Source organism: Mesocricetus auratus, unplaced genomic scaffold (genome assembly GCF_017639785.1).
Source record: "Mesocricetus auratus isolate SY011 unplaced genomic scaffold, BCM_Maur_2.0 Super-Scaffold_4256, whole genome shotgun sequence".
Classification (NCBI taxonomy): domain Eukaryota; kingdom Metazoa; phylum Chordata; class Mammalia; order Rodentia; family Cricetidae; genus Mesocricetus; species Mesocricetus auratus.
This window is the reverse complement of record NW_024429182.1, coordinates 116,485,298-116,499,164: the sequence shown is the minus strand read 5'-3', so window position 1 is coordinate 116,499,164 and position 13,867 is coordinate 116,485,298. Positions and strand designations below refer to the sequence as shown.

The 13,867-nt window shown below is 40.0% G+C and overlaps 1 protein-coding gene across 2 annotated transcripts in view; it reads right to left on the bottom strand.

Annotated features, from left to right (window-relative positions):
- Blm (BLM RecQ like helicase) overlaps positions 1-13,867 on the bottom strand; it is a 77,679-nt gene that overhangs the window by 27,341 nt on the left and 36,471 nt on the right. For both annotated transcript variants that reach the window (XM_040729605.1, XM_040729609.1), the window contains 4 exons: positions 13,446-13,564; positions 12,026-12,139; positions 10,434-10,532; positions 9,945-10,093 (listed from right to left, as the gene is read on the bottom strand). In XM_040729605.1, coding sequence (XP_040585539.1) covers positions 9,945-10,093; positions 10,434-10,532; positions 12,026-12,139; positions 13,446-13,564 — 481 coding nt within the window. The remainder of the gene's footprint in view (positions 1-9,944; positions 10,094-10,433; positions 10,533-12,025; positions 12,140-13,445; positions 13,565-13,867) is intronic.

The following is a 13,867-nucleotide window of genomic DNA, read 5'->3' as shown; positions in this document are numbered from 1 at the left end:
GGCATCAAACAGCATAAAGTAAATTATGACATGGGTACAGTTGAAATTTCTTTCATCAAGCATCAGAAATCCTTGGCAGCGTTGCCTGTGTTTATCTGTGTCATATATTTTTGTTAAGGGTAAGGAGTATCATTGGGAACACAGAACTCCAACCTTACTGGGGTTCTAAATTCAGATGTAATGTCATCAACGTGGTGGGCATGATGACTCTCACCCTCAGAAGGGCTGACCCTGAAACTGCCGTAGGATGCACGGCTCTGAGTCACTATTTAACAACTGTTTACCACCAGGCAAGAGGATATGGAGTTCAGAGCTAGACAGAGAGAACCTGTCCAAAATAATCTGCCTAGCGATATGAATGATGAAGAAATTTCCAGAATTATGTGACCTGATGTGAGCTTCCTACTGATGGGCATGCCAGGGGAACTGTGTGTAGGAATGACTTTACACTTACCCATTCCACATTTTAAATTACTTTTTTTTTTTTTTTGGTTTTTAGAGACAAGGTTTCTCTGTATTGTTTTGGAGGCTGTCCTGGAACTCATTCTGTAGACCAGCCTGGCCTCGAACTCACAGAGATCCGCCTGCCTCTGCCTCCTGAGTGCTGGGATTAAAGGCGTATGCCACCAACGCCCGGCTTAAACTATATTTTATGTTCAGAAAAGCAGTTCATTCATTTAAAACAACAAATGCTTTGGATCAAGGGATCTAAACATTGGGATGTACACGGAGGAGTCAGAACCCTCATAGATGTATGTTGGAAATGTAAAATGGTGCAGCCCCATTGAAAGACAGCTTGATAGTTCTCTAGAGGGTGACGCAGGGGCTGGAGAGGGTAAGAGCATGCACGTCTAGCGGAAGTGCGGAATTTGGTACCCAGCACCCACAATAGCAGCTCAAAACTGTCTGTAACTATTCCAGGGATCCAGTTGCTTCTTCACAAGCACCTGAATCACCCCCCCCACAATAAATAAAATAAGCCTTTAAACGGTGAAGTAGAGCTATCATGTGGCCCGATGATCTAACTGCTAGGAATACACAGAGAAATGAACACACATGCCACACTAAAACTTGTATACACTTATAAGAGCACTACTCACAACAGACGTCTATACCAGGTGAGTTGCTGAAGAAAGTACTAAAACAACACAATGGAATATTTTTTCCAGCAACAAATCTTTTTTTAAATAATTTATTTAACCTTATTGTATGTGTTTTGGTGTGAAGGTGTCAGATCCCCTAGAACTGGAGTTACAGAAAGTTGTGAGCTGCCATGTAGGTGCTGGGAATTGAATCCGGGTCCTCTGAAAGAGTAGCCAGTGCTCTTAACAGCTGAGTCATCTCTCCAGCCCCTCCAGCAACAAATCTTGAAAATATTTTGCTAAAAACTAGTTAATGGGTCAGTGAGATGGCTTAGTGGATAAGAGCATTTGCTGCCAAATCTGTGACCCAAGTTTGATCGCCAGGACCTACGTGTGGAAGAAGAGAGCCAACCCCAGTGTGCTGTCCTCTGACCTCTGTCCTCTGACGTCCACATGCTTGCTCTGGTGGTCATACGCAACTTAGGAAGTGGTCATTCATAAAAGATCATACACACACACAATGAATGTCTATATGACACACCCAGTCTAGGCAAACCTACACACAGAAAGTAGATTAGCGGTTGCCTAGGGCTGGTGTGGTAAGTGGAGAAAAGGGGAAGGAGACTATAGATAACAGGTAAGGGTTTTAGAGGGTGGCAAAAGTTCTCAAACTGTGGTGATGGTGTACAAATTAGAACACACCATAAGCCACTGGATCACATGTTAAAAATATGAGTTGGATGATGTGGATATATCTTATTAAAAACATCTGGAACATAATTTGAAATTTTGTTTGATTTGTGACATAATTGGAAAACCAGAACTATTTACTACTTAATTTGGTCAAATAAACCTTAACTAAAAAGAATAAAATGAAATGAGATTTGAACATAAACTTGCAGATCACAAATCCAATTAAAACCAAAACAAACAAATCATTCTACCACAAAAGGTCTGAAGGCCACTAATGGAGAGCAACATTTAAACAGTTTGTTATAATGGAAAAGTAAACAGAACTTCAGAGTTTATTGCTTATAATAAATTCTACAATGCCTGTTGGAAAACAGGATGTTAGGATTCACCAGATACCCAACTAGAGACAGTGCCTACCAAAAATTAAACAGAAAATACACACACACACTCCTAGATGATTCTTGCCCAGTGAAAGAAATGAGAGGAGTTTTTTATTGTTTTTTTTTTTTTTTCCGAGACAGGGTTTCTCTGTATTGTTTTGGAGGTTGTCCTGGAACTTGCTCTGTAGACCAGGCTGGCCTTGAAATTGTATCTTTTAATGAGTTAAGACTTTGTTTTATAGTTCCCAAATCTACAGATGAGTTGACTCAGTCCGTACATTTTTACTCTTGTGGATGTAAGTCCTGAGAAATGTCGCTGACATAAAGGTGTAAACGGGAACGAAAAGCATTTTATTACAGCATTAACACTCAATTATTCGAATTTCTTCTGAAGCATATGCCAAAATTACATCATGATTTGTCATCAAAAATTATTTTTAATTATCTGTCAACTGGCATCTCAGTTAAGTACTCTAAATTTTGTGGGATGTAAAAAATTGGAAAGTATTTGTCTAACAAGCAATGTTACTATTTAGTCTTTTCTGAACCGTATACTGTTAAAAACTTTACTAGGTTTTATCTAAGACATGTGAGGTATTCTTTTTACTTTTTCAAGAGGAACCTCTACCCTTTACCTGATGTACTTGAAATATCTTGAAAATATTTTCTGTTTACCTTTCTTAAAAAAAAAAAAACCAAAAAGGCAGGTTCTTGCTATGTAGCTCTAGCTATCCTGGAACCTACTATAGACCTGGCTAACCTTGAACCTAGAGAGATCCACCTACCTCTCCCTCCTGAATGACTTGGCTTGGTTTTGTTTCAGGCTTGTAGCCTACAGTAACCTCAGATTTGCAACTGAAGCTGGCCTTGAACTCCTGATCCTCCTGTCTCTGCCTCCCAAGTACTTGGAATTACAGATATGTATTAACATGTCTGGCAAATTTATCATTTTAAAGGCAACATTTAATACTACTTAGTCAAGAGACAGTGAAATCTAGTTTTGAGGGTAGTTGTTTGTTTGTATTTTAAATACTTGTTGAGATAAGATACAGGTGTTTGTAGCTTTTACATTTTCATAGAATTATGTACTTGTCCCTATAGCCTAAGTCTGGAATACACTTCCATTGTCCTCCAAAATGGAGTTGAGTTTTATTAAAATTTCTCTCAGTTAGATGTTGGTGGTACATGCCTTTTATCCCAGTCCTCAGGAGGCAGAAGCAGGCAGATCTTTGGGAGTTAGAAGCCAGCCTGGTCTACATAGTGAGATCCAGACAGTCAGGACTACATAGAGATCCTGTCTCAAAGTAAATATTAGTTCTCTGTATATAAATTCTGTAAGAATTAAAACACTTTTCTTCCTCCTCTATCCTTCCCCCCTAGTGCTAGGAAATTTACCCAGGGCCTAAATGTATTCTAGGCTAATACTGTGCTACTGAAATATTCACAGCCTAAGTGGCAAATGTTAAAGAAAATTATTTTATTTATGTGTCTGTGTGTATACGCTGTGAGTGGGGGTGCACTCTGAGGCCAGAAGGTAGCATGTGATCTCCTGTAGCTAGATATAGGCAGTTTTAAGTTGCTCAAAGTAGGTATTGAGAACTGAACTCAGGTTCTCTGGAAATGCAGCAATCACTTTTAATCACTGAGCCATCTGTGCAGCTCCAAATTACACTTTGACAATGTGTTTTGTGAATTGTGAACATAAAATGGTGACAGTATTTGCTTAGGGGGCTGGAGAGGTGGTCATTAGTTAACAGTACTTGTTCTTGTAGAGGACCCAAGTTCCATTCCCAGCACTCACGAGGTGGCTCATAACCATCTATAACTCCAGTTCTTAGGGTTTCGACCACCTCTTCTGACTTCCACAGGTACTGCATATACATGGTACACATACATACACGCAGGCAAAACATTCGTACACATTAAATAAATCTAAAAAACTACAAAGAGAACTGTTGCTATTTACAAAAGCCCACTTGTTCACGGCTATCATCTGTTACACAGAGTTTGAGGATAGTCTGACATGCATGAGATTGCCATCTCAAAAGATGAAATAAAAGGAGAAAAAGAAGATGAAAATAAATAAAATAATCTTGAGTGGATGGTGCACACCTGAACTCCTCATGCCAAGGTAGGATAGAAATTTGAGGCGAACTCACTAAGCTAGCTAGTGAGTTCTAAACCAACCTGGACTACACAGTAAGATACTGTTTCAAAATGAGTAAGTGAAAGCTAGTAAGATGCCTCTGTAATCAGAGGAGCCTGCCACTACACCTGCCAACCTTAGTTCAGCCCTAGGGAACCGACATGGAAGGAGGGAGCTACCCTCTGCAAGCTGTCTTTTGACTCCCACACAGTACATGCATGCTCAAACACACACATACAATAAATGAAAAAAGTTTTTAAATAACTGAAGTAAAAAAATTAAAAATACCTTCAAATTATGTGTATAAAGTATATATGAAACAATAAATCTCCAATTAGCCTTAAGTCACATCCCTAAAATACCTCTTTATGTATATGCAAATGTTCCAAACCTAGAAAAATTTCAAATTTAAAATACTTCTGGTCCCAAGCATTGGGGATAATTAACCTGTAGTTAAAATGTCCTGAATAGCAAAAATCTGTGAAGTTAGAAAGTCAATGAATGGTTGCCTGGGGCAGAGAGGAAAAGAGATTAGCTGATAATGAGAACAAAGCTCTTAAGGGAGACAAAGTGTGCTAAAAGTAGATAGTGGTGATGATTGTGTAACTCCGTGAAAAAACCAGAAAACAATGCCCTGAATCCTGTTCTTAGACAGGTGAGTTTTATGATATCAAAGGCAGACACCAGTACAGCCATGGAAACATTTTAGCAAGCCACTCCTCCTAAGAGTCCTGCATCCTTTTAAAACCGTCTGAGCTCTCTGTACTGTTAGCTTCCACACTGGGTTATAATGCTGACTTCCTAATTACCCTAGTCTACAATTACATCTTTAGTCATGACTTCCTTTTGCATTTTAGAATACTATTTAAAGGGTTCTGCAGGCAGACTTCTGGGATTGTAGTCCCCACTCCTATATTTGCAAGTTACTTAATTTCTGTGTGACTGTTTTATCTTTTAAAAATAACTTTAAAGGGCTGGAGAGAAAATCTAGTGGGTAAACGCTGATTAGCCTGATAACAGGAGTTTAATTCCCAGGACCCATATGGTAGAAGGAGAGGACCAACTTCTACATGAAAACAAATTTAAATTACATTCATTTTATTTATTGTGTATGGTGGGCATACAGAGGTCAGAGGACAACTTGAGGAAGCTGGTTCCCTCCAACACTGTGTCTTGGGTATGAATTCAGGTTCTCAGGACTGATTAAGTGCCTTTGCCCACTGAGCCATCTTGTCAATCTTTTAAAGTTTAATTTTTAAAATTTACTTTTATAATTTATGTGTATGGATGCTTTACCTGCGTGTATGTCTGTGCACCCTATGCAGCAGTGTCCTCTAAAGCAGGAAGAGAGTGTTAGATCCCTTGGAACTAGAGTTACAGGTGGTTGTGAGCCACCGTGCCATTGCTGGGAATCAAACCCAGGTCCTGTGGAAGAGCAGTCAGTGCTCTAACCACTGAGTCATTTCTCCACCCTCACACCCCCAACATCATCTCATGCACTATACACAGGTCTACACAGTGAGTTCCAGGCTAGCCAGGGCTACATAGGGAGACCTTGTCTCAAAAACACAAATAAAACAAACCAAGTGCTGGGTTTTCAATCATGTGTGCTGTGACTCAAGTTTGTCACTTGACTGTGACATATCTAGAGAATGAAGGAATAGAGGATTATATATCATGCAAGACTTTTTTTTTTTTTGTTTTTTGGTTTTTCGAGACAGGGTTTCTCTGTGGCTTTGGAGGCTGTCCTGGAACTCACTTTGTAGGTTCCAGGCTGGCCTCGAACTCACAGAGATCCGCCTGCCTCTGCCTCCCGAGTGCTGGGATTAAAGGCGTGCGCCACCAACACCCGGCTCATCATGCAAGACTTTTGAGAGAGCGGATACACAAAATGTCATATACAATAGCAGGAACAGCAGATAGCACACTGTGGGGCAAGCTGTGTCAGCTATCACTGAAGCTGTTAAACCTGGGTCTGACTCTGGTCTCCCCTGGTTCACCTGTAGGGTCCTCCGAGAACAGCAGGAGATCTTGTGTTTAATAACTAGCCATTCTCGGACTTCACAAGCTCAAGAGGAAGAATATCATCCCAGAACTATAGGAAGAGAGGCGCCTGGGCCACCACTCTAAACCTGGGAGCACCTGACTTCACGAACACCACGACATGGCAGCTGTTGGCAAAGTAATACAAATAGGACCTACTGGCAGAAAAAGATCAGGGAACAGTGTCTCAGAAAGCGCTTCTTAAAATCTACTTCTACTATGGGAGTTGTAAGTTCCTAAAGCAGAAATAGCAAATCTATTAAGTAATCAACAGAGTTACATTTTACCCACATGTACCAAACGCTTCCATATGTTTCGCTTACTCATTCTTAACGAGTATCAGATATGCACAAAGAATCATGTGCTAGCATCCAGATATGGATACTTTCGAGTTCTCAGGCACATTGCTTTCTCACAGTTCCAGGAAAGAGACTCAAGGTGTCTACCTCTAGATCAACAGGTGCACTGTTCATTCACACATAAAACGTAAGTCCTATATTTCCAGAAAGTCATTCAAATGCAAGGGAATTTACGTGACTTCTTCTGACTCTGGTCTTTTGCCAATTAATATAACTGACATCTCAGTGGTACAGCATTTGTTTAGTACTTGTAATCCCAGCACTGGGAAAGCAGAGACAGGTGGATCCCTGGACCTTTCTGGTCAGTCAGTCTAGCCAACATGGCAAACTCCAGGTCAAGGAAATCCTATCTCCAAAAAACAAGGTGGATGTCTCCTAAGGAACAATGCCCAACATTGACTTCTGGCCTCCAGAAGCATGTGTGTATGTACACATCCATCCATCCATCCATCCATCCATCCATCCATCCATCCATCCATCCATCCATCCATAACCCAGCATGGTGGTGCACACCTGTAATCACAGCATGTGGGAAGTGCAACATCTCAACAAAAACCATGAAGAGGGGGTGGAGTGTGGGGGAAGGGGGCGGAGATGAAACATTTTTAAACAAAGTATAACATTTGTAGGAACAAATTTCTAGCATTCAGCATTTATTAAAACCTAAAGTATAACATTTTAAATATAGTGTTAAGGCACATATCTAATATGGAAGCAAGATACATCTCTTACCTCAAATTTACATAAATATTCCTTATTGCAAGTAACATTAGATTAAAACATTGCATTCCACATTTTGTGATTATACACACAAAATTCTGAGAACTCTAAAGTTCTTGCATTCAAGTATGGTCATTAGTGGTATGTAAAAGAGCTATTAGCAACTAAGTATTTTCATGCTGGTACCAAACAACTTAAAGGAACCCAAAGTACTGCATGAACTGCTTGCTTTAGTTCTGAGATTCAGCAGCTGCCAATCTGATCTGAGAAGACTCTGCAACTCCAATAGCTCACGACCCCAAAGGCTTCGTAAAGAATTTGAAGTTAGGGAATAACTCTCTGAGAGCTTCTTTGTTGTTTTTATTTAGATTTATTCATTTTATATGTATGAGTGTTTGCTTTGCCTGCATTCATGTGTACTGTGTGTGAACTTTATTACTTTTATGCTTACAGTATGGGGGAGGGGCAAGGTCTCAATATGTAACCCTGGCTGGCCTAGAACTTGATATGTAGACCAGGCTGGCCTGCCTCTAGTCTATCAGGTGCTGGGACTAAAGGCATGCACCACTGTTATGTTCACATTTACACAGCCAGTTTCTCTTTCTTTCTCTTTGGAGGCTGGGTCTTATGATGGTGCCTAGGCCATTTCCAACTCCTGAAAAGCTGGGTCTACATGCATGTGCCACCATATCAGCTTGTTATTTAAGTGAACAAAAGCTGTGCTTTAAAAATGCACTGGGGCCGGGCATTGGTGGCGCACGCTTTTAATCCCAGCACTCGGGAGGCAGAGGCAGGCGGATCTTTGTGAGTTCGACACCAGCCTGGTTTATAAGAGCTAGTTCCAGGACAGCCTCCAAAGCCACAGAGAAACCCGGTCTCAAAAAACCAAAAAAAAAAAAAAAAAAAAAAAATCCACCGGGGACAAGGCGAGCTGGAGAGGTGGCTCAGCAGTTAAGAACCTGCTGCTCTTCCAGAGGATCCAGGTTCAGTTCCCAGCGCCCACATGGTAGCTTACAATCATCTGTAATTCCAGTCCCAGGGATCTGATTGACATCTTCTGGTTTCTATGGGTACCAGGTACACATGTACCAGATAGACATGCAGACAAACACTCATACACATAAAATAAAAACAAATCATTTAAAAATAATCCACCTCAATACTCTGTTCAGCCATTATTCCTTCAGGCATTCTACCTCAACCTCAAAACCTCAGTACACAAACCTAAGTTAAGTATTTGCTGAGCAAATGAACATAATAAAGAATGCATCTATCTCAGCAAACTCAGGCAGAGGGACAACAGCCTAATATAACCTAAATATACACGGCAGAATATTTTCAAGTGGCTTTCATTACCAATAGTTATGGATTTGGTGGTAGGAAGAAGCATGTTGCTGAGATGAAGTGATGGGGGATATTAGATCATACTGTGAACCCCAAGTTTGCATTTGTGTTAAGTAAAATTAACCCTGGGTCAGGAGGCTGAGTTAGCAACTAGTTGACAGAAGGTAATCACAGAGCATCAGAGGACATCTGGAAGAGACGGATGCGTCAGAAGGAGTAAGGAGGGATCTTGAGTGGCACAGCTTTTATGTTTGTTGGAGCAGAAGGATGGTCTCTTTCAGAGATGCTAGCAAGGAGAAGGTTAGCTAGCAGGTTTTCACCCCAGCCTCTGAACCTCAAGTCTTACTTATAAATAGAATGATAGAGATTTAGTTAAAGCTACCTTTAGGCAACGGTAGTGCCAGTGCCTTCAGGAACAGATTCTCACCAGGCTGCACTCAGGCTGCTGCCAGAAGAGCAGGCTGGTAACTGCAGAGTTGCAATTGCTGGCTAAAAAGGCAGATTAAGGCACAGCCACTGTGCTGAAGCTAAAACAATGGAATCCAAGTGAAAGGCTCTTCAAAGAGGGTTCTAGACTCTTCTCAAATCGTGCATATAAATATAACTGAGACTTTTAAGAAAAAAAAATGACAGCAGGGTCATCTGTTCATTTCATGAAGTACACTTTGGAGTGTGGAAGCCAAAATAAGATATGTAAAAGCTAATCTTTTAAGAGGATTACACCAGGGTCGCCTAGTACCAAATTTGATTTCTCAGTTCCTCGGTATAGGATGGGATAATTTTACTTTTGTTTATGTTTATTTGTTTGTCTATTAGGGCTTACTTGTGGAGGCCAAAAGGCAACAAGGCAGGAAGGTGCCAGAGTTCTCATTCTACCGCAGAGACGCCAGGGGTTGAGCTCCAACAATCAGGCCTGGCCGCAAGTACCTTTCTTTATGTGCTGGGCCAGCTCAGCTGCTCTGGAGTTTTGTCAAGTAAAGAAAAATCTCAGATTCTGTTCCCAAATTTTACTGTACCTGGAATCACTTGAGGATTAAAAAAATCTTCCAGCTTCAAAAATTCTAATTTAACTGCCCTGGGTATAATCTGGATACTTGTAATGTTAAGGCCAACAGAAGACCCCGATGTACAGAAAGAAGCTGAGACTCAAACGCCATGCACACCTTTAACAACTTACACCTGAGGTCTGAGGATCTTCAGCTGCGTGAGGATGTCCTTCTGTACCCTGGGGTTCGCAGTGGCCGTGAGAGCCATCACTGGAACTGAAGGAAACTTCTGTCGAAGCATATTCATCCTTTTGTAATCTTGACGAAAATCATGACCCCACTAATTGGAAAAAAACTGCTTTCAGATTATTTGTGTATCAGCTGGGTGGTGGTGGCACACGTCTTTAATCCCAGCACTCGGGAGGCAGAGGCAGGCGGATCTCTGTGAGTTTAAGGCCAGCCTGGTCTACAGAGGGAGTTCCAGGACAGCCTCCAAAGCTATACAGAGAAACCCTAACTGGAAACACAAACACAAAAACAGATTATTTGTATGTCTCTTCTATGAAAGCCAACACGGGAGGCAGCAGAATATTCATGCGGTGTGTGCTGCGCATCAGCGCTGCGGCTGGCTCTGAGCACTACGGTGGAATAAACATCGATACTTATTGAGACTGACTTACCTGACTCACACAGTGTGCTTCATCAATGACAAAGCGTGCCAAGAGCTTCCGCTCATATAGATTCTCCAGAGTGGAAATCAGCCTGTTACTTGCACAGACCTAGATCAGAGACAGGGGAGTTATAAACACACCACCTGAATGATCACCACTACCATTACAATTGCCCCCATTACAACGACGAACCCATACACAAGAAAAAGACAGAATTTTAGTATGTTCACTCACATTCAACAGTTTTACTTAGCAGGTTAATGGCTCAAAAATTTTTTTTCTGCCTCAGCATATCTGAAGATAACTGAATTCACTTTGGTAATAGCACTTAATTCATTTTACCTTTTTTTACATTTATTCATTAATTTTGTGTAGGTTGGTACACATGTGTGGAGGTCAGACAACTTAATGTGTTTGGTTCTATCATGCGAGTGCCCATCATCAAACTCAGGTCACAGGGTTATGTGGTAAGCACCCTTTCCTTCTGAAACACCCTGCCAGTCTGGTAACAGGATTTTAGATGTATGTTTGGCATATGCATGATATCTGGGAGAAAACTGTATGTATTATACATATAGGTAGTTATATGTTTGTACTCTAGCTTTATCTAGAAGCAATGACATCCCAAGCACGTCTTGAGAGGGACATATGTAAAGGACACAGAAGCCAAGGTGACGAAGCTTCCTCACTAGTCAAATCTAACAATTTAGAAAATCAAAATACATAGTGATAATTGACTGAAACTCACTACATAAATTAAGAACCCATACGTTCACACTGATAAATACACAGCTCTTATTATGCCAGAGTAGACTATATTAGTAAAATCAAAACTTGGCATTCATTACAGTAATAACTGGGAAAGAATCATCAGTGGGTACCAAAACTTGTGGGGAAGCTCTGGTGTCTAGCTGGGTATTTCTATAGTCTCGGGATCTCCTACAACAGGGCATCTACTAATTACAAAGATGAAAGGGAATGAAAAAGTACAAAGGAGAAGCAGCCGGCAGAACTATTTCAATCAAGCGATTGGTTAACGAGCGCCACTGGTGATTGGGTGAGTCAAAAACAAGTGCCTTCTGATAGCGTTTATGGGAGCTCGGCACCACATCTGCAACATCCCTGCCGATTGAGTAACATGAATTTAACCAGCAGGAAACAAGACAAATTCAAAACTGGCCCTTACCTTTCTAAAATGTCAAAATTATGAAACTTAGATAAAAGGAGATTACACTGGGATTTTCTTTTTTACAAAGGTCATTACCAGAAGGTTAATAGGTTAAGTAACAGTATGTGTCACTGTATATTTCCTGGTGGGCAATTTTGCACTGTGGTAACTAAGGAAATGTTATATGGTCAGGAAATGCACAATGAGGTAAATTAGGGTTAAAATGGTAGGTCTGTAACTCACTCTCAAATATTTCAGAACAAACTGGAGAAAGAATGAATCCTAAACGAGATGGGGAAAATTTTTACATTTGTAGTCTGGGGCAAAGGCCTAGTTCTTGTAATGTATATAAAAAGTTATGACCAAGTTCTTAACACAGATGTATTTTAGTGTGTTGTAATATTACACTGCAAACAATGAGGTTAATACAAACCTTTTCTGGAGTAACATACAATAGCTTGATAATTGGGTCTTTTTTTGATAATTGGAGGTAAATATTTGCAGCTTCTGAGTCAGTCTTATCCCCCGTCAGATATGTAGCAGGAATCTAAGTTGAAAGTAATAATTTAAATTTCATTTTGTTTATAATATTAATCAGACATGATTATGTTTTTAGGTTTTATAAATATAAGTCACATATCACAGCTGCCAGAAGAAACAAATCTCACTATAATAACAATCAATGCACACATGTTTATTTTTAAGTTTTGTTTTGTAAGTCAGGATCTCACTGAGACTCAAACTTGTGATTCTCTTCCATCATCAGCTTCCGAAGTGCTGATTATAGGTATGTGCCATATTTAGCTAGTACATATATTTTTAAAAATTCATATTAAACATGACTCAAAATAGCCTTTCCACCTAGGTGTGGTGGCATACACGAGGAATCCTAGCACTCAGGAAGCTTAGCCTGTATATGGCGAGGTGTTTCTGTGTCAAGAAAAACTGCAAAAACCTCCCCATTGTTCCTTTAATTTTCTATATTGCTTTCTCTCTTCTATCTGTAAACAAAACCATGATATATGTATATGTCTCTGTGTGGGACAGGATCTCAATATAACCCTGGCTAGCCTGATACTTGCTAGAAAGTCAGGCTTGCTTCTAACTGACAAAGAGGGTCCTATTTCTGCCTCCCAAGGGCTGAGATTAAAGGTGTGCGCCACCATGGTTGGTCTGGCTACTCTAAAGTTTTTGATGCACCTTCAAGGTTTCATTGTGTAGTGACGATGGGTGGTGACTGTAACACTGTGGACAGCTGGACAATGGTCACCATCACTGCACTGGCATTCTTTGGAAGAAAAAAAATCAAACTATTTGTCACACTGAGATGATGAGATTCATTACAGTGTGATCAATTCTTCTCAATGTGAAGAACTTAGTAGAATGTAGTCATATTCCTTCAATTCAGCAATGAAGAAAAAGACAGGTATACAGGCACACACATGTGCATAGGGAAAGAGAACTACGATGATCTCACAAGAGCCAAAAAAAGAAATGCCTTTATATTCGTAAAAAAATTACATCAGCAAAATATAGGGTAAGAGCACTCACTGAAATACATTCTTGTATAAGAATAAAATCAGAACGAATTACAGATGGTTGTTTGAATCACAGTGTCTTAACACATGTGCTTATTAACTTTAGAGCTTAATTTAAATACATGCTCTACCTATTTAATCTTATTTATTTTTCATTTTTTGCAGCATGCTAGGAAGCACTCTGTCATGGAGCTATATATCCAGAACAATTTGGGAATTATTCTTATAATTCAAACAACAGTTAATAAGATTTCCTAGCATACTGAAATGTGTTTCTAAGGCACATTTTTATTAATAGCTTAAGCAATAACTTACATCAAAGGAAGTCAGCTTTTGAACTTGATCTACTATTAGTGATCTCAAGGGAGAAATGACAATTGTGACCCCAGGAGAAACACAGGCAGGCAGCTGGTAACACAAACTTTTACCACCTCCTAAAAGACAAATAATGAAACAAATTGTCAGCTTCCATCTTGAGTGTGAAGGAAAAAGGAAACCAAAGATAATACTTAAAATAATTAACAGGACATCAAATGGTATTACCCACAGGGCCGGCAATCTGTCCTAATGAATGAAATGAACTCTTTAGGAAATTAAAACAATGTGCAGTCTTTCAGGACACCTTGTATAGGCACATGCAAAAGCACACCAAGAATCAGAGCAAGAAACTGAAATCAAAAGAACTATTTCAAAAGACTACCAGAGAAATCCAAATAGAATAAACTCTTTTTGTTTCT